Source organism: Lagopus muta, chromosome 4, assembly GCF_023343835.1.
Source record: "Lagopus muta isolate bLagMut1 chromosome 4, bLagMut1 primary, whole genome shotgun sequence".
NCBI lineage: Eukaryota > Metazoa > Chordata > Aves > Galliformes > Phasianidae > Lagopus > Lagopus muta.
The window spans coordinates 41,032,230-41,053,671 of record NC_064436.1 but is presented as its reverse complement, the minus strand read 5'-3'; the positions used below and the strand labels follow the sequence as shown (position 1 = coordinate 41,053,671).

Sequence of the window (21,442 nt, the reverse complement as noted above, 5' to 3'; positions counted from 1 at the left end):
CTGCTACCTAGCAACCAGTTGACTTTATCATGGAATTGCATGTCTCTCTCCTGAGTGCTACTAGCTTGCTCATAGCCTCTCATTTTCTATGACAACATAGGATTCTTGCATCACTTCGTTTTTACCTATGCTGAATACCATCTGTCATCTTACGGCACAGTTATTAAATCTCACAAGGCCTTTCCTCACTACTCCCCAAGCAGTCCTAATTCTTACTACTCTGAATACTTTGCACTATTAGGTTAAGTTTTTTTCATGTCATCTGCCTCTGAGTTTTTGGACAATTATTCAGCCATACTCAACCAATGACCAAATTGAACATGTTTGCAGAATCAAAAAGAATAGCAGGAAATTATTTTAATTATCAATATTATAAACATGAAAAATTATGCAATTCAAGTGTCACAGAATTTCTATTTTATTACAGTTTATATTAATTGCCTAGTCAAGTTCCTAGCAAAACTAGGTTTTGGCATCACACTTACAACTTTTAGTACTTCAAAACTGAAAAACTGCATGCTGCTGTTAGAAATCCTGCTATTTCATTCTTCAGTTCCCTCAGAACACTGACTGAATACAAGTTAGTCCCGCTAATTTCTAGTCCTACCGATTTTTGCTATTGATTTATGATTCTTTTAACTGCAGCCCCTTTCTTCTTGTCTCCCAGTCAGCACTATAATTCCAAAATCTACACAATTTCTTTTAGAGCAAACACTGATACAAATAATTTATTTAGTTTCTCTTTCAGTTATTTTTCTTCAGTTTTCCCTTATATCCCAGTCCTTATGAGACATGCAAATTATACAGCGCATTTCACATTATACACCACATTTTACATTATACAGCACATTTTCAGGTATAGAGCTGGCTGGCTTATAGTTCCCTGGGTCCTCCTTGCCCTTTTTGAAGACTAGAGTGATTTTTATTTTTTATTTTATTTAAGATAAATAGATCACCAGCTGGGATTAGGAAGCCCCTGACTTTTCACAAGTTATTGTGACAACCACCACATGATGTTAATGAGTTTACCCATTTAAAACAGTTTTTAACACTCTGCTGTGCTAAGCCATTTTAAGCAGCTCACCTAGCAGTTTCCGGCATTTTAAGAAGGATGCCAAAGTTTGGCATGGGCCAAAGTTTTCCAAGTCTAAGTGATAGATGCCTTCGAACTGTTGAGTATTTGAGGCCATCTGAATATGGTTGCTCTACTGATAAATGTTATACATATAGTTGCCCAGTCTGCTGTTCCCTTCACACACCTCCATAATACTTTTAACACCCATTTCTGTGTGCAGCTGCAGTACCAGTAGTCATTCTGTATAAGTTAATGCCTTTGACATTCTTGCAGTGGGTCAGAGACATTTTTGGACCTGATCTCCCAGAAATTCCTCCCCTAACAACACATTTAACTTAAAAATAGTAAAGTTAATGACCTCAAAAGAGATTATTGAAACCTACTGGTCTTTCTTTTTGCTCTTATTCTGAAAAGTGTCAAAAGTGGCTGTTTAAATGCCGCCTAAGTCACCAGATAAAGGTGAAGAAGGGATCTCTTTTCTACAAATTATAGCAAAGTCACTGACAACTACAACTACCATTATAAAAACAAACAATTAAGAACAACACACTGAATGATCTAATTCACTTTTAAAATAGTAATTGTTTTCTAAATTGCCAATTCAGAGCTTAAACGTGCTCCTATGACAAATCAGATGTTGTACTGCATAGAAATTTTTATCTTGCTGGGTTTAACTCTTGTAACTGAAATGGTGCATTATGCATAGTAGCAATACCAGAATTCATTGAATGCACACATGCTTAAGGCAGGAAAGCATTCATGAGCTTGCAACTTTGTCACAATGAATTTGGGAAAATTACCGGAACTTCTATCAGTTGTGAAATTGAACAACCAATATATTTAAGTTAAAAAAAAAATACACAACAGAACAAAAGAATTAGTCACTGGGGATAAACAGAAGTTCACCACTTTTAGCTTATTTTACAGAAGAATATTAATGAAGAAAAGCTGCGATCGGTAGGCAGCTACACTGAGAACTCAAAAGCTGATGATGGTGGTGATGCACCAACAGCTGAACAAGATCTTAGTGATCTTTTCCAACCTTAATGATTCCATAAGCAGCAACAGAGACAGTGACCACGTGGCTTTTTTTTTTTTTTTTTAAAGTTCATTAAGGTAACTTCCTCACCTAACTGAAAGTTTTGCTTTCATAAGTGCTTGCTCTTAAATGCTTTAGCTGGCACACACAAGGTTAAATGGGGGTTGCAGTTTTGTTCTGTCATAATCCCTTCTCTCCTCTTCTCTATAGAGCATTCTGGAACACCTCAGCTATAAAACAGAGCACAAAATCTAATATTACTTTATTGTAGCACTGTCTTAGCCTGTGGGAATTTTCGTAACATTGCAGTAAGCAAACAGAACAGCCTACAGTTATATTTCTGCAGACTTTTAAGACATATTTCTTTTATTTCTGAAGTTACTGATACAGGAAGTTACTTCTACTAGCAATTTAAATACACATTTAAAATGATTTCTATAGTGTCAATGTCAATTAGATCAAGGAAGCACTTAGAGCACTTTGTTTCCTCTCACCTGCCTGTCTTTTCACCTTGTTTCATTAGCAGCTAGAAACCTAAATTCATTCTTTTGAGACCGGTCATTCAGCTTGAAAGAAAGAATCAGAGAAATCAGGATAAAACATATGTTGCCTGTAGCGTTAGGTGACACAAAGCAGTATTTTCTATAAAATAAGTAAATCACAATTTTAAAGAGGCCTCAACATATGAGTTTAACTAGAGTGATGTTAACAGATAACAGTTCACTGAGAGAGGAAAAGATAGGTTTTCCTCAGGTAAGCTGTTTTTTCTTTGACCTCAGAAATGAACACATCAAGAATTCATAAGTCTGAAAATTGAAGATTAGATTTAGAACTTCCCCAACTCAAAAAGAGTTCTGAAATACCAGTTTGGATTAGTTACCATGTTCTGACTGGAGTCTTTTACCAGACTACAGAGGAATAATACACACGAGGTATCCTGAAAGCAGATTTGTACAGATTATACAACTTTCAGGACAGTATCTCCAGCTTTAGTTACATGCTTCCATAAAAGATGGAGGAGAAGGCATCTCATTACCATCACAAAAAAGCCAGACATGATCTTAGAACTCTTTTTGGTTAATATTGTAATGTTAACCACAATGTTTTTCCACAGGCTTCTGCTCAATCTATCAGCTTTCTCAGCTGACCAGGTTCCAATATTCTCCTTCAGAGATCATGCCTTCAAATATCACTTATTTAAACATTCTTCTCCTTGATGAACTGAAAAAAAGTCTTTATCTTAAATAAAGGAATGCTAGTAATAAGAAAAAACAATAAAAAAACTAAAAAGGGAACAGTATAAATCTGAAACGTGCATTCTATCTCTGACAAGCTTTTACAGATAGAGCAGTTCCAACAATATTTTGCTGGTACCTGATTTACTTTCTGATGACTACAGCAGCTATTATAATAGGATGTTTCATCTAAAACAAGTAACTGAAACTGATCTTATCCATGGAAAAATATACCAGTGACAATCATCTGAAATACTGGTTTGTTCACTCTTTCAAAGATTACTGGTCAGAATCCAGCCAAGCTCACAAGCTTGTTCTTGAAATGCATTGACTTTTAGGCAAAGGATTACAGGTTGATAAATATTATTTTCAATATTCATAAGTATGCCTAGATCTAAAGAGTTCCCAAAGAAGCAGAAACTTTTTTTATTCCCAACAGAATGAACATCTCACGTTTAGAATTATGCTGTAATACGTCCTATATACCTCTGTCCTGCAGTTATGCACAGAATTGCAGCAAGGGTAAATACTTCATTTCACACCCTAATTGTTTGCTTCTTCCAGTTCAGATTGACATTTAAGCTCATTTTTAGAATGCAAAAGGAGAAAAATCATGTTTATCTACTACAGAGGGGTGACATCCATCATCAGAAAAAACTTAAAAATGAGAGAAAGCACAACAGTGGTCACAGCAGAGATTACCACAAAAATTTGTTCTATTTGGTTATGAAAATTATTATGCTCTACATTCAATACACTGAGTTTATTTTTTCTCTCAAACTCATAGTCTGGTTACACAAAACACAAGTCAGCCAACAACTCAAATACTTCTTAACTATTTCAGAAAGGAAACTTGCAGTTTCTTAAAAAAAAAAAAAAAATACCATCATAATGATGCTTTTCAAAACACAAACTAAATAATCAACTTCTTGGTTTACTGTAATAGAATTTGAATCCTTAATAAGAGGTTAATTAATTCAACCAAGCCCTCCAATAAGCAGCAGTTCCTGTTGGTACACTACTGAATTGTACATACAATGCATTTACTTCAGCGACAAATCCAACTTTAATTCACTATACATATACTTCAACAATATAATTAGCTTTTGGCCAGAATGAAGTACTGGTAACCAATAAGTTACTAAAGCTACACAGTTACTAAAATCAGTGTTGATTCCTAACTGTCTTCTAAGTTCAAAAGCAACCCATTCTCTTCAAATAATAATAATAATAATAAAAAAATTGATTTTCTGTTAGTTTGAAATAACAGTGCCAAGTTTGAGTACTACAAAAGAGAAATTAAGAAGAAAAATACATACACAATGTATAGCCACCTCATCATGTCTCTTGTTGCCTATTTTCTCTGTGAGTATAAGTTTACTAATCTGAAAAGCTGTTAATGTGAATTTAATTCAAAGCTGATCAAACAACCAGACAAGTCTAATTACGTAAGTACTGACTCAAGAAGTAAGGGTTTACAAAATTCTTTTTTTTCCCATTTCTGCCTTGGTTATGTTGTCTTTATCGTGGATTTTTGCACTTCACCAGCAGTCTTAAATATTTAAAGATTGTCTTATTAACATTTATAAGTAATAACCATTGCAGCAGTAACAAAAATCAATGTGAAAAGGAAGGGACTCACTAGGTTGTTGATGGTGCTGCTCTTCACCTTGGCATGCGCTGAATTCACAACTAACTATCTTGTTTTCCAGTAACAAAGTCAGAACGTTATCCAGCTTCTCCATAGATGAAAACTTAGAAGTCTGTTTAAAAGACAAATAAATAAAAGCTGCATTCGTTGCACATGCAATTTTAACTTTATCCTCAGGTTGCTTGTGAATCAGATTATTCAAAGGAAAGGCTGAGCAACCTGGGTCTGTTCAGCATTGAGAAAAGAAGATAGAGAGGAGATCTGATCAATGTCTATAAATATCTATGGTGTGGGAGGCAAAATGATGAGTCCAGATTCTTTGCAGCAGTGTGTGGAGATAGGACAAGGGGAAATGACCATAAGCTGAAGCATAGAAAGTTCTGCACCAATGGGCATAAGAACTTCTTCACAGTGAGGGTGACAGAGCACTGGAACAGGCTGCCCAGAGTGGTTGTGGAGTCTCCTTCTCTGGAGATATTCAAGACTCACCTGGACAGCCACCTGTTCAGCCTGGTCTAGGGAGCCTTCTTTGCAGGGGGGTTGGACTACATGATCTCTAGAAGTCCCTTCTAACCCCTACAATTCTGTGAAGGGTGGAGACAGGAAGATTTGTATGACAACATGGTCCAATAACCCAGGAGCTGTTCTGACAGATGCCAGTTACCAATTAATCCAAGGTGTCATTATAGCAGTAATTCAGGATGGGTTTAAGGAATACAGTAGCACTCAGTTACTGGAAATTGTTACACTAAGATTGTGTGCTTTGCCAGGTAGCAAACAGCATCAGTTCCATCAGCCATGGCCTAACATTGCTGACAGATTAAGAAACTGATAGCAAGCAATCAGTTAGATGATCTTCCAACTAAGCACTTTGTCTTTAGACAAGCAAAATCCTGACTGCTATGAGAACATTTTTTGATTGCCTAATTCTGTCTAGACAAAAGGCCCAGATCCATTCCTAATTACTCTCAAGGTAGTCATAATTAAATGCTACTTTTCCTGGTGTGATGAGAAGTGTGATTACAGGGATTCAAACTGGAAGAATTAAGCCCTAGAGAGCTAGCACAGTTTAAGCTGCACTGGGCATCAAAAGAAGCTCAGGAAGAGCAGAGAGGCACTCCGAAGGAATTGGCTTACATTGCTCAGTAACCCTGCATTACAATGTTTTGCATCATATATCTGAAGTGTTTCTGGACAAGACAACTCTAGATTGCTAGCAGAGGTATCAGCAGACATGCTTAGTATATATATAAACTTAAAAAGAAATTCAATGGCTGACAATTTGAGGAAAAGGGAAAAGATGTCTACTGATGGAACATGCAGTTTAATTCCTAATGCTGTTAAGAGTAAATAAGAAAAATTTCTATGTGATCAGAAAATGTTGAGTACATTGGCAGGATAATATGGATAATAGGCTGAGTTCTACATGAATGATCCAGAATTTAGTGACGAGTTTGTGCAGGAAATGGAGTTAAGATCAATAAAATATGATTGTTCATTTTTCCTATAAAGTGTTAATTTTGATATATAAAAAAAACATTGCATATAGTTACTTGTGATCTATTTATTTCTATATTCACACTTTCTGTACTGTAACATTGCATATTTTCTATAATTGTTACCATACAGACTTGCTAAAAAAAATACAAAAAATAATTGTACAAGAAAAAAAAACACAAACAACACCTCCTAGAAGAGAAATTCCCAAAAGCATATTCTAGAATAAAGACCTAACCTGAGCATTCTGTTTACAGAGGGAATTGCAAACCTCATAAATGTCTACTAAATATCTACATCCACCCCCAAAAAGCCTATTAACATAAATAGTCTCATCATATTTAAAAATTATGAAGAACAATAATACTATAACTCACTTAGGAAACCACACTACTCTCTCTTATCCCAAGAAGATATTTTAGACATAGTATCAACACTGGTACTATTTTAATAGGTTTCAAACCAGATTAGGACAAAGGTAATCCTGGAAATGTTTAAAGCCAGGTTGGATAGGGCTTCAGGCAACCTGATCAAGTGGACGATGTCCCTGCCTAAGGCAGAGAGTTGGAATTAAATATCTTCCAACTCAAACCATTCTGAGATTTTACAACAAGTGATAATATAGGAAAGAGATGAAATGAGCATATAGGAAAAAGCTTTGTCACAACAAAGGAGGCTCAAAATCATTGGTACTCACTAAAGCAACTGGATAGCAGAAAAATCCAGCATTCAGTGAATAAATATATAGCCTGGCTTCAAGATGAGCTAGATCTGTAATATTAGTTTTAATTTCCCTGTTCCAAATAAAAAAGAACAAAATAAATCAATCAACAACAACTACCTTTCCTGAAATGCCTGAGGAGCAGTTTCAAACAGAGCATGTTTCAGACTGTCTTGCATATCAAAAGTCATCTCCTTTCAGAAAGCACTCAAGGTTATCCCTTCCAAGGTTCACTGCTTTAAATATGATCAGATAAGGAACCTCTCCTTCCCCTTTTTATTCAGGCAGAAATCCGCGGGAGGAGTACCTTGGAAACATATAGCACTGACTTTGAACTTTGATAATCAAATTTACATGAGATGGAGCAAGTTCTTGAAACGAGAAGAGCATACAATTTCAGAAACTCATAGCAAAACTTTCAAGGTCATAAATGGTTACTTGGCTTACCCAGACCTAGTGAGCTCAATTCCTACAGGATTCTGAAACCAGTATGTTTGACCTCCAAAAAGGGCCTAAATTGGATAAGAAATATATTTCTAATGCTTTAACAATCCTGCCTTACAATGACCAGGCTATCCATTCCTAGGAATTTAAAGGCAGGCACATCCTTCTTATGCATGGTTATCATAGTGCAATTTGCTTCAAGTTTTCTCTCAATTTTTTTCTCTACCTCCAGGGATCTGAAATCTAAAGGCTCAAGCACATGATTTAAAAAGCTATCTTGTAAATTGAATCACAATGACTAGATTTGCTCCTCTATGCTCCAAAAAAGACACGATAGGAAAATCTAGTTTAACTGTTACAAAAAATATGTATGCTAATACCTTGCATCTCACACCTGGGAAAGCAGTCTCATTAGTTATGTGAAGTAACAGTAACTTAGCAGAAGTAACAGTGACACAGAACTAGCAATAGGACCACTCTGCCCTACCCAGCTAAGAGGAGAAAGGTCCATGATCAAAAGGGTCATCACCTACCTCTACCAGGAAGGAATTTAGTTTAAAGGTCTTACTCATTTCTGCTCCACAGCTGCATTTATGTATTTTGATATGCCCTCTACAATTCTCTACAGGTCTAAAGACTTCAGTCTTCCTGAGAAATTCCAACAACACTACACAAATCCATGCTGAAAAGCCATTAGGAGTGGGACAGCATGTCAAGTTAAGCATGCTGCAAGGGTTAGCATCAAGCCAGACAGAAATTTGAGAAAGCCCAAATTTTAATCTGAAAATAGATTCAAATTATGGCAGAAAAGAAGTGCTGTTTTTCTGACTGTGTACCCTTGGGAACATCTTTCCAGGAGCCACTCAGATTTAAGCCAGTAAGTTTCTAGACAGTTCTTCCCATGCTCTCTAAGGCAAAGCCTTAAAGCCTAGAGAATCCTCCCCTTCACTGTTAGTCCTCCTACATGCCCCAGGGCTCTCACCAGCAGTCAGTCCTTATCTAGTACCTCTTCCCCAGGTGCAGATGTTATCTCCAGTCCCCTGCCCCCTTCTCAGAGCAACAGGATATAGCTGTGAAGAACAGAGCAGCCCTGAGTGCTGTCCATCACACCTGGGGCATCACATCAAAAACTTTCTTAAAAAAGGAAAAGAGCAAGCATAGATTTTGCTACTTTTATGAATGAGATGACCTACATCCTGTAATAACTGCTAACAAAGTCCTGAAAATGTGTGCCACTGAAGTAGCTTACAGACAGTAAATTAACATATTTTTCACTGGCTTTAGCAGTACCTACAAGGTTACATTTACATAAAGATGAACTACTTCAGTAGTTCTTATGTATCAGATACTGCTGTATATGCACTTCAATATATTTCTCCTACCAGAGAGCTAGGGTTAGGGTTCAAATTAGGCAGGTCATTTCTTACATCTTCAGCCAGAGATGGAATATGGAGAGATTTCATATTTAGAGGAAAGGAAATAAACATTTTAAAATAACAGCTACTGATGTGGCTTAGAAGATAGCAATACTAAAAACAGTTTGGAAGGAAGTATCTTAGGGGATCAGGTAAATGTACAGATGTAATATCTCCACATGAGTCATACAGCTAATTCTCTTAAGTTTTCATAGAAAAGGGGGCAGTTTATTTTCATTTTTCTTTTTATCAATAAACATTGTAACTGGAATCTTATTTGATGACTAGCAGAAAAAAAGTCAAGTTTTTGAGTTGTGGGTTTTGTTTTTTTTTTTTTTTAAATCACAGGCCCTCATAATTGTATTATTATTCAGCCAGTGTTTATCAAAGATCTTCTGAATCTCTCTGGATATTCTAAGTCACTCAAGCTAAAAGGAACCTATCACCTTCAGTAATAAGGATATGACCTGAATTTCCCTTTATTGAAAACCTAACGAACGTACCAAGAAACTCCCAACACTAATAATTTAATCAACACTTGCACTTGGTAGAAAGTCTGAGAGAAAAATCAATACAACATGCAAATCCAGCAGAATGTTCAAATGAAGAGTTGTAAGTTTAAAAAAAAAAAAGTGTATTTATGGATTATAAAAACTTAAGAACAGTCTGTTCCACAGGTTACTATAAGAACATAAATTCCTTGGGAGAACTAATGTTAACGGGAGAGAACAAAAAAGCAAGAGGCCTTCTGCCTGTATCTAGCCCCATGTGTTCTGATACAAGTGTGTTCAGAATTATGATTCAGTTATAACAATCTCAACTCCTCATACATTAATATAAATTTTGTTTGCTTTCTTCCAAAACTTTTTGAAAGAAACGATTCATTTTTACTATTTTCATACACTGTCAACATTTGTTTGGCTGCTTAACATGTCTTGCCAAAGTCAAATACTTTTATAGGTTCTTACGAATAAGGAATACAGAAAATAACAATCTATCAGATGAAGCAAAGAATGTCACCCAAAAAATGACTTGCAAAATCATAGAACACATTTTCTCTTAACTATAACTACTACTAATCTTTAATTCCTACCTAAAGATAAAGAACAACTAAGAGGAACAGCATTACTGTATCTTCCTGGTCTCCCACTGAGGCATATGAATTGATCTGACCATTGGTGAAAGGAACAGATAACTGTAAGCCTATTTGGTTTACTTACTTGGGTTTTACTGCGGGCCAAAGTGGAGAAGAGGACAACAGTCTGAGAGTTGATATCACCTCAAAATTGCTGCAGATGTCAGCAATACAATGAAAGCATTTCACCATCCATTGTATCTTTGGTATGCGTTACTGTAGCAATTTCCTTGTATCGCAGAATTTTAATAAGGATTACAAGCATTTGTGAAAGTCTTGAACTTTTATTTGAACCACAGAATGATACTGCTTTGATCAACAATTGCTGTAAGCTTTTCTATTTATTTTAATTTTGTTTTCTATTGTGTTTGTTACTTTGCATAGATAAACCACTGATTCCCCAGGATACTTTTGCAAATAAGCTGATAGTCTCAAAGGTTTTAATTATTCTAGTTAAATAAAAGTTACTACTACTCCTGCTACTTGATGGGAATTCTAATTAGTACCAAGGTTTTGTTTTTCCTTGTGTGAATACATTTTTTAAGATTAAGTTAAATCATGTTCTGTAAATTGCATCTTTACAATGTATCTTAGTGCCATTAAATCAGGTTTACATGAAGGCTTAAAGTATTTAAAAAGTCTGTGGAAATAGTTCAGCTACCCAGCCAGTTAATATACCTCACGGCACGGCCCAGTGGGTACCATTAAATACAATGACAAATCTTCCAGCAAACTCACAGAAGAATTACCATTAGAGTACTTTCCTGCAAAGCAGCCATCATACTGTCTGGGTTGTAAAAAACCCACTTGTGTATGAAAATTTTACCTGGTTTTCCAGTTGCCAATATAATTAAATTAAGACTGAGGTATACAGTGCTTCCTCATTTAATTCCTTTCTTATTATTCAGATGAGTAAAGGCATGCAGATTTTTAAACATACCTGATAGTGATAACACTACAGTTGTATTTTCAGATGCTATAGCTCTGCACATAATTACGTTTGCATTTGTATAGAATTTGAATTGCATATGTCTTACTAAATATTAGGCATGCAGTTAAATGAAGGGCCAGATTCCTGAACAAGACAAATTAATCTCCACTAGAAATAGATACCTACAGCACACCTGCTAGGTTTCCACGCTAGTTATATTTTTTAATCATTAGGACACGCTTCTTATATGTAAAATTTTAAATAAACCTGTTAGAAGCTTACTTCAATGTCCCATCAAGGACTGATATTATAAAGATCATAAGAATGTCCTTGTATTTAGAGTTACACTATCCTCCTGTGCAACGGCCTGTTTGCTTAGAGCCAAGAGAATTGTATTTAGAAACAATCAACACTCATCCTGAAAAGAATACAGATTATGCAATACATCATTTTTTATTAATCCTTTTTTTTTTTTTTTAATGTGTATAATGCTTTAGGTGGCATATAAGGTAGATTTGTCACAGGAAAATGAGACTGTCTGCATTGGAAACAGGGACTATTATTTTTGTTTTGGCTTTGCAATTAAATACAGACATCACAAGTCTGCTCTGGCTACACACTATGCAACAAATGATACGTCTGGTTCTGTCCTTTTTAAATAAGTGTTTTCTTATTATTTTTTATGTGCTATTGGCAAAGGATGCTGCAGAGCACTGCAGTCTGCTGTGCTGATCTAAAATCCAGCTCAAAACCTGAATTCCTCTAAACGTATGTGAAGAATCTGCGCAACAACCAGCAAACCACACGAATGATAATTCAGCAGCTGTACATGAAATTCTACACGAATAGCAACTTGATGCTATCCGTGCAAGCTATGCCAGAAAAATCCCATTTACTAGTGAATGAATAATAATAGCCCAAATGCAATATGTCTTAAGATTACTTGTTTCTACTGGTTTAAGAACATTCTCAAAAGAACACTGAAGGGAGAGAGAAATTGCTACATTACTCTTCTCATCCTCTGTAATGCAGGATGTTGTTTATTGGGAACATACAGTACCAAAGATGTTTGTATCATTCTAAAGAAAAACAAAACAGGAAAGTTTGTTTTCACTTGCCTGCTTTGTTTAGAGCTAGATATCTCAAAGACAGGCCCCTCTAACCCTGAGGCTATTACTGAATCATTATTAATTACTATGCAATTAAAAGTCTTTACATCATGGTGTATGTTTTCTTAGCTCATAGTGGCACTTACATTCTATTTTTTTTCATTAATTTAATGCAAAAGTCAACTTACCTGACAAATAAAAGCTATTGGGTCAGCTACTTTCTGAAAGATGCACTCAATCTCTTCTGCTGCAGTATAATATTCAATCTGTGCAGTGGTCTTAATGACACCCTCACAGTAGACATTTATATATACAGGGCCAGCAGGAAGATCTTATAAAACACAAATCAGAACAGTAGCTGAAAATATTTTACAATCCCAGACTAGAAATCTAAGAGAATGAATAAAAGAGCAGAAGAAAATATCACAGAAAATGTATAGATTTGCATTTCACAGATGATTTAGTGTGAGCAGTTTTATTTTTGTTGTCTTTCAATCTAACATTAAAAAGCTGGCAAAAGAAAAACATATCTGCAGATCTGTATGAGATAGATTTATTGTACTGCTTCATGTTAGAAAGTAGATGAAAATGGTATACTTCCAATTTCCATCTTCCCTTTGTTGAACTGATGACCTATAATCACCTTCCTTACGTCTACAAAATAATGAAAAGCTCATTAATTGCAAATTGCAATTCATCTTTTGAAACATTTTTCTAATTGCAGGCGAGGTTCTCATAATTGAACTGGTAGTAAACTGCAAAAAGTTGCAGTATTACTGATTACTTCCATTCCAGTTGTTTACCTGGCAAAAGCAAAAGAAAGAAGCCGAAGAAAGAAGCAATAGAAAGACATTTGTACAGTGTGTTACTTAAGTATGACTTGCTCTGTCTATGCAGCATGAGGCCTCTTTATTAATACATTTTATAATTCATTAGAATGCATTGTGCAAGGCATCCTGCTGTACCATACCAGCACTAGCACAGTTCTCTTAGAATTCTAACTCTGCCCACTAAAAAAGACAACCCTCAAACAGAGAAGAGTAATAAAGCCAAAGAAACTGAATGAATAGAATGTTAACTTAAATCACTTAAACGGAAAGCGCCTAAACTTTTTTTTTTTAAACGTTTTTCTTTTAACATTAGATTAGCTAGACCCTCAGTATAAGAAGTTATTCCAAAATATTTCCAGATCTTACAGGAAAGACTACATAGAAAAGTGTTAAAAACATATAAGAAGTGAAATAAAGTGTGGGCTGCAGCTCTCTGCCATGCTTTTCATAGTGTTTCATTCACTGTCTGTATCTTATTACTTCAGCCACTATTGAAGCCTTACCATGATCAATAATGTTCTTACAGAAGAATTCTCTAAGACTTATGAATGAGGATTTGAGCTTTTCTTCTGTGAAATCCAGTTACTAATGAAAATTTACTGTTGGTGATGTAACTCCCATACAGATCTCCGAAAACAGACTTTTCACCGTCACAGTACTAAAGAATTCTCAGGGCACGTGCATGGTGTCTAAGTAAAAAATCAGCCCACAAAGTTACTCAAAAGCAGTGCCAAGAAGCCTGAAGCCTTTATAATTTTTTTCTTCCTGTCTAACACTGTATTGCAATGGTTATAATATAAAATATTACACAAATTTGTCCAGGAATTCACAGCATGCAATAGGCTGGCAAGCTACACTATGATTACTCAGGTCATAAATGTTTTAATTCGTAACTCTCATCAAATGGATGAGTGTATAGGTGTGAGCCTTCCATTGGCACTGCCTATCTCCTGAGATAAAAGTTGTTCTTTTTTTTCCCTTTGCTTATCATTTCCCTGGCAAAACAGGGAAGAATGGCAACTAAAATTACAGATGGAACAGTCGAAAAGAATTGTTAGAAATCAGCAGATCCAACTGATACAGAGAAATGACATGAATATGAAAAAGGAACAAAGAACAAATAACTCCTATGCCAGTAAGAATTATAGAGTGACTATAACCAAAGTTACTGCATTAGATATAAAATGAAACATTTCAGTAATAGAGTAATAAGAAAAGAATATTAGCTTTCCATTTTATGGCAGTGTTTTTGGAGAATTTTAATCTCTGACTAATCAACGACATTTTAGGACTGCCACCTGTCATTTAACTACACAAAAACAATCTAATAGAACTGAGTTTCCCATAAATCACAAGACTTTGCCTCCCTGCATTATTAATAAACGTTCTGTATGCAAAACGCATGTACAGGAAACACCTACAAAGCAGTGGGAAGTGAAACTACTTATAAAAAGTGAAGGAAGTAAAAAATTTGAGTACTTAAAAGTAAAGATTTTTTTTTCTTACCTAATGCTTTCATGTACTTGACCTTCTTATTCCAAGAGGCTGGCTGTGTCCTAATTCGTTGATTGTCTGCTATGAATTCAATTTCTAAGGTTTCATCATCTATTTCATCTTTCAACAAAATGAATATTTCACCAGGGTTCTAGAAAATTAAAGTGTGTTCCCATTAGTCCTTCACAAAATTATACTGAAATTGTAAAATGCAAACTGAAACTTAAGTTGGAAGTTTTGCTTTTTTTTAACCAGTACCTTCATGCAAAAATATCATAATACCAAAATATTCTGCCATCATAGTGTTATCCTTTAATATTTTATATACAATAAATGACAACATTAGTCTCGTGTTTTAAATTCAGCTTACCTAACAACATTCTTAAACTGTATTTTAAATGCAGATGCAAGTATCCTTTTTCTATGACAATCCTACTGTACAGCCTAGAAAAATGACATTCAGCTGAGAACCTAAAATACTTACAACTCACTTAAATTCTTCAAGCAAGCTGACAGGGAAGTAAGATGGAAGCAACCTGAGCCAGTAGTTTTCTACTGCCTCCCGAAGCAGGGTGAATGCTACTCTCCTATAACTTAACTGATGTCATCAATGAAATAACGCCTGTAAATCACATTTGATGCATAGAAAGAAGATGCATAAAATCAATTTTAATGCTGCAAATTACATAGTCCTAACAAGACTGAAGCAGAGAAAAAAAAAAAAAAAAAAAAAAAAAAAAAAAAAAAAAACCAGAGCAAACAAGTCATGAGATGAAGCAGTTTTCTTCAGCCTGTTAGCTGTTCTGCCCCCACTGGTTCACACTTCAATGTTTCCAAGTAGCAGCAACACTGTTTTAAACTATAGTGACTTACGCTAACATACTGTTAACATATGTATAGGATATGGTATAAATGGTACATCGTTACTGATACTCAGCTATAATCTGTCCCAGAGAGTTGACATACAGAACTGCCTTCTGACAGCCAATAATCAAAATATGTGACATTTCAAGTACACTGCAATCTCCATCTGACCATGGCCATTCACTTACATAAACGAATGCAGTGCTGGATAAAGTACATTCTTTTTTTACATTCCCACATATACTCCCACAGCAACCTTGATAAAAGAAAAGAACATACAGGAACATTTCTGCCTATTAGATATGTATATAAAAATATTTCTGATTTCAGTTTAGAATTAGGCAAAGTGTTTGCTCACAGAACCACTCATTGCGTAACTCACGTGGTATCAGTACCTATGTATGTATTCACTATGTATTCCTCTAAAGAGGCACTCTGTATCCCTCCAAAAGTCATCAGTCACATGCTCCCCTCTTCAACTACAAGGTCCTTGTGGCAATAACATCTCTACCCAAACTACCAAACAAGTCTTATAGAAATAAAATCTCTCTGAGGCTAAAAACTATTTCAGTTTGCAAACCTGGTGGATGTGAGACAAAACAAAAAAATCTGACTGCATTCTCAAAGCACTCTCATTTTGGACATTTATCTGAGATTTGTTTTCAGAACTGACACAGTACAAATGAAAAAAAGAAGAACATTGACCTTCATCCCAAAGACTTCAGCATTCAAATACCTTACCTCACACGATATTCTTGCTGGAATCACCAATACTGAGTTCTGGTTAGTTTCTAATGTCTCAGTAAGTACTTCTGTTTCAAAACCAAGATCTGCTTTTTCTGATGCTCCTCTGGCATCTGATAAGTTAACATCAGAGGTAGCCTGGCAATCTGAAATAAACAAGGTGAAATGAGGATACTGTTAACCATTCCACATGAATGAAACATGGCAACGATGCAGTTTACATTGTATCCAAGAACTCACAGGGCACTTGGAGCCACATTAATGGCACCACACCAAAGCCTGGCCAAATTTCCTTTAAGTTAAATAAGGGAAGGTTCCCCCTTAGAGAAAGGATTTGTTTCTGTATTCTTATCCTGCAATCTTTATTTATAGCTTCTACTTATATGCTTCACATTGTAAAGACAAAGCAGACATGGCCTTTAGTCTGGTTAGTGTCACCAATGAGGTTGCAGAGATCAATCAGTTTTGTTGTTTCAGTAGAGTAAACTCTTGCTGGTAGCATACACTGGGATAAACTGAGATCTTTACCTTATCTGCTTTGCCTGTATTTCAGGAGGGTCATGCTACACTCTTTAAATTTCAACCCATCTGTCTCCAGGAAAGGTTATATGAAAACAGCAATGCATGTGTCCATCTAACTATGACAGCAGACAGACATTTCCTTGACACAAAGACTCTATTGTCTTTGTCTTTATGAACAAAAAGATGGATCTGAAGGCATACATATTTTTGTGCAGGATAGACTGGGTTTGGGCATGCTACTCCAACCATACAGGCTGTTTATGACCAAATTCTTATAGATATTTCTTATACCAGGAAACGCCCAAGAGCCATAGCAAATCCTTCACCAAATCACAGAGTTTTAATGAGGAAACATTAAAGAATTGACAGCTGCATCTGCAGAACTCTAAGCCTATATTTTAGAAAAGCTACTCTTCACACTTCCTACTGCTCAGCTGCATCATTACTATCCCTTTCCAGACACTCTGTTAGTCCATACAGAACACTTTTGCCACCCATCTCAAAGGACTTGCAGCAGTTCTTAATCACTTAGGATTACCCAGCATACTGCAGTCACCCAGCCAGATTCATGATAACATCCCAAGCAGTCCAGAGTTAAAAAATACTGACTGGCTGGTTAGAGAACATCCTGAGAGATATCAACAGTAGCTTGTACTATTCTAAATTACAGAACACTCTCAACCAATTACATTCAAGGACACATCTTTTTGGGCACATCTTTTCCCCTTAAATGGATGTAGAATATTAACATAAATTAGCAATGGGCAGAGTACAGAACAGTAGCAATTTGGCTCTGCTCAAGCAAGTACCAAAGCCATTTTGACTTCTTTCCAAAAGAGCCCATGTCACTGAGGTACACAAAGCACGTGGCACTCTCAAGCAGCACAAACCTCTCAGCATTCAGCATGAGTTCTGGCAACTTACAGTTAGCTTCCCCACTTCTCACTTGTATTTATTTTCCCAAATACATCAGTTTCTCTGATACAGAATGGTCCCTCTCTCTACTTGTGTTGCTTTGCTTCTAAAAACATAAATTTTAATAAATTTCATCTATAAGAAATGCAACAGTTAAAGTTATGCTGTGGAATGTAGCACAGAAACTTTGGTAAGCAGTGTCTTCTGTAGAATGTTTTTAGATATATGTTTTGGTTGTTAAAGAGATTGCAGAAGAAAAACGAATCATCTGTCCATGTTTTGGTGAGAAAGCTAAAGGTTCTGTGAACACCTATGGTAAGTGGTTCAGTGTTCATCACCAGATATGAAAATTACCCCAGCCTGCAATCATGATGCTTTTAAGGTAAACATTCTGTATGCAAGCTATGAATTCAGTGCAGAAGTACAGAATTATACACTCTGTACAGAAAAGTACTGAATTCAGATTGGTAAAAGTACACTGAGCCCATGTGTAGACATTTGCAGAACTAAAGCACTTCTAATTCCCTTTGCTTATTTTGAAAGTGAAATAAACTAAATTTAGCAAAGACTGTTTTGATCCTGAATCTACATGGTTTGGTGCAGTTTAATCTGGCTCCAAATACTTTGGAGTATGTTAATTTATCTGATTATCAAGATCAGACTTTATTCAGCACTGCCTTTCCAGAAAAGAAAGATCTGCTCTCTCAGAAGGGAAGACGGTTTTTTGCTTTGTGCATCTAGGATCCTGCACACCCATAACACGTACTGCAGAAATATTCTGTGTTCACTCAAATGTTATACCAAAGCATGTAGAAATTGCTTCAGACAACAACTCATATGAGATGCATGCTTCTGAAAACTTTGCTGTCACTTCATGCAAAGGAATCTTGCAAAACAAGAAACGTTCCGTTATCAGGCAGATAAAATGAAAGAACCAAATAATAAACCTGGTAGGCAGTGGATTCAAAGATGCCAGTCTTCTGTCATTTATCATTCTTCAAGGATTGTGTGGACACCTTCTGATCTACGTTAAGTTCATGATAACTGCATTTCTACAGCCTACACTCCACTGATCAACAATGACAGCATTTAATTCTACCTTAAAGCATCCTCAATAATTCATCCAGTGATGTCAACACTAGCGCTAACAATTTGACTCAAATAAGGATAACATTTTCCTCCCACAGTAATTGTTCTTTATATATATATATTTTTTTTTGTTTATGTATAGTGACATTTAACTACACTATCATGACTCCAGTCCAGTCAGAATTGGGACTGCATTACTCTAGAGTTCGCAGAAATCATTAAGAAATATGGTGGTTTTTTTTTAGTATCACAAACTTTGATATTTAATAGAATGAGGGATTCTCCTGATGACTGTGAAAGTGGTTAGCAATTTATTAGCTAAAAGCAACAACAAAAAAAAATAATAAGCAATCAATCTTTGAGAAAATATCAGGCCTACATTATATATGTATCAACAAAAATGGTGTGCAGCAGCCTAAGAATAGCAGGGATCTATATCATCACTACTGTATAATGACCAAATTCTAGAACTATGATTTCCAGTATTCAGATTTCATCCAATGGTTGCATCTGTCCCAAAATGCTGAGAAACACGGAACAGCCAAGTAAAATGCTACTTGTAGATGCTGACCAAAACCAATAAACTAGGAATCAAACAAGGCATGGGTTAGTAACATTAAATAAAACAATGTCATTTGTAAGAGTTTAAAATCACAGTAAAAAGAGTCTATTAATACAGATGGAGCATACACAAAGACATCTTTCTTGTTTATTGTGGGAAGAAGGTGGTGTTCAATATACAGGCCTTTTGAACACCTGAATTTTGGACATCTTCACGGGGAATACTCTTTGAATTTAACCAGAAAGTGATGGCTGGGGAGCTTCATCAATTGCGAAGGCTTTAAAAAAAAAAAATAACAGTTGCACAAAAAGTTACAACTGCATGTGAAGATCATCTTAAAAGAAACATAAAAGGAAAATCATTACAATCCCAAGACATCTAAGAGCAAAGCTATATATTAAAGGATAGGTGAAGCTTGGTAAACGTGTTCTTTTAACTTTTTATATTAGTGACTTATCTGCAAGGTTCTTAAAATGTAGCAGCAATGACTGAAATAATGGATGACTAATATTGGACCCTTTCATGTAAGATCGAAGTATAAGAAATTATTAACAATAACTAGTGATGCTTAGACAGCACTGTGAGATAGAAACTAGAAATGAGAAAATCTATGATACTCTTCTATTCAGGACAGTGCTGGGGGGAATTATCATCTGATGCATAAGACAGTGCTCCATCCTCTTCAGGCTGTTTTTGCAGGATTGCTTTTGACAAACACCTACCACTGATCACCTCACTGAAAGGATTGCTCTTAATTTGAAGTTCATATTTAAGTAAATGTGACAAATATAATAAAAGAATATTATACTACTAAATTTATTACAAGTTATTTAACTGGGGACAGTACTGATGTTTTCGATTCTACTTCACTTGCTTAACTTCAATACATCAGTTTGGTATATTTTACACAAAATCTTTTGGAAAGCATTATTGCTTTCAACTCCACATTTCAAACTAAATTCATTCAACTACTTTGAAATTGCATTCCTTCGCATGCACTGAAATTTTCATGAAGCCCTTCTATTCTCTTGTGCAATTCAACAACTAATGCCTCACCAAGGCTTCTAAATAACATCCACATCACATCTTACTCCTCCCCAAAAAAGAATTCTAACTTTACAAATACAGTCCTTAGCTTGCCCTATTGCAGTCTACACAAGGACTGTATGTTGTTTCTGTCTCTGATTACTTACTATGTGTTTCAAATTAACTGCGCATCTGACAGATCTGGGATATTAAAAATAGCAGAAAACAAACATAAAAGACTTACATATTTTCTAAGGGTTACCTGTGGAATTATTTTTACAGCTAAAATTTTGTTTGTCTTACAAAAGCAGAACACCTGCTAGCTTTATGAATTTCAGTTCTTTCTAAATTCTTGCTAAAGCAGTGCCAGCTGAAAAAATGAAACTGCCTTGAGCGAGGTGCTCACACAACAAACAAGAAGAGGAGAAATAAGAGCAAGTCAGGTCTGGCAGATGAGAAGGAATGAAAAGGTGATTAAGGATATGTGGCCAGATGAAAAAAGACAGGGAGCTACAGTGTCAAAAGATTAAACTGAAGATTTTGGAAGGGAGCCAGATTCAGCAAGTAAACAAGTCATCCTCTGGGATCACTCCCCAGCACAAAGTTAGTTATGGGCAGAGATGGTCCCATGGTATTCTGTGAGGGTTAATTGAAAAGAGACTCATTTAAAATTGGTTTCCTTTCAGTTTCAAAGCTTGAATTCACACACAAGCACTCAGCAAAAATGAGATCTGAAAGGTAAGACTTAAAGAAAAAAAACAAAACAAAAAAACACCCTAACAACAAAAGAACACCCCAAATAAGTAATCCTCTAAACTAAGAGAAAAATTACTTAGGCCCTGCATATTTCCCTGCAATTCACCCTAAATTTATTACAGACGATAATTAATCTTCTTAAACCACGGCTGTTTCTAAACACTGCTAGACCTCAGCAGAGAACTGAGCAGAGAAGGAATTCAAAGCCATTTCTAAATGCTCTACAGACAATCCGAGAAAGGCTGTGAGAAACATGGCAGCAGAAAATATCCATCATGCTGGGCATCATTCAGTGAGCCTGTTTTACGCTGTGTGAACTTGAGATTTATTCATCTTTACTAGAAATCCTTTCTAAGATGCAATTTCAAAGCAAATTCCCTTTTCTCCT

At 35.6% G+C, this 21,442-nt stretch overlaps 1 protein-coding gene across 4 annotated transcripts in view; it reads right to left on the bottom strand.

The window, feature by feature from the left end:
- The window catches only part of BANK1 (B cell scaffold protein with ankyrin repeats 1), a 127,550-nt gene that overhangs the window by 76,465 nt on the left and 29,643 nt on the right, over positions 1-21,442 (bottom strand). For all 4 annotated transcript variants that reach the window (XM_048941343.1, XM_048941344.1, XM_048941347.1 and 1 more), the window contains 4 exons: positions 16,182-16,330; positions 14,589-14,727; positions 12,441-12,583; positions 4,992-5,112 (listed from right to left, as the gene is read on the bottom strand). In XM_048941343.1, the coding sequence (XP_048797300.1) occupies positions 4,992-5,112; positions 12,441-12,583; positions 14,589-14,727; positions 16,182-16,330 (552 nt within the window). The remainder of the gene's footprint in view (positions 1-4,991; positions 5,113-12,440; positions 12,584-14,588; positions 14,728-16,181; positions 16,331-21,442) is intronic.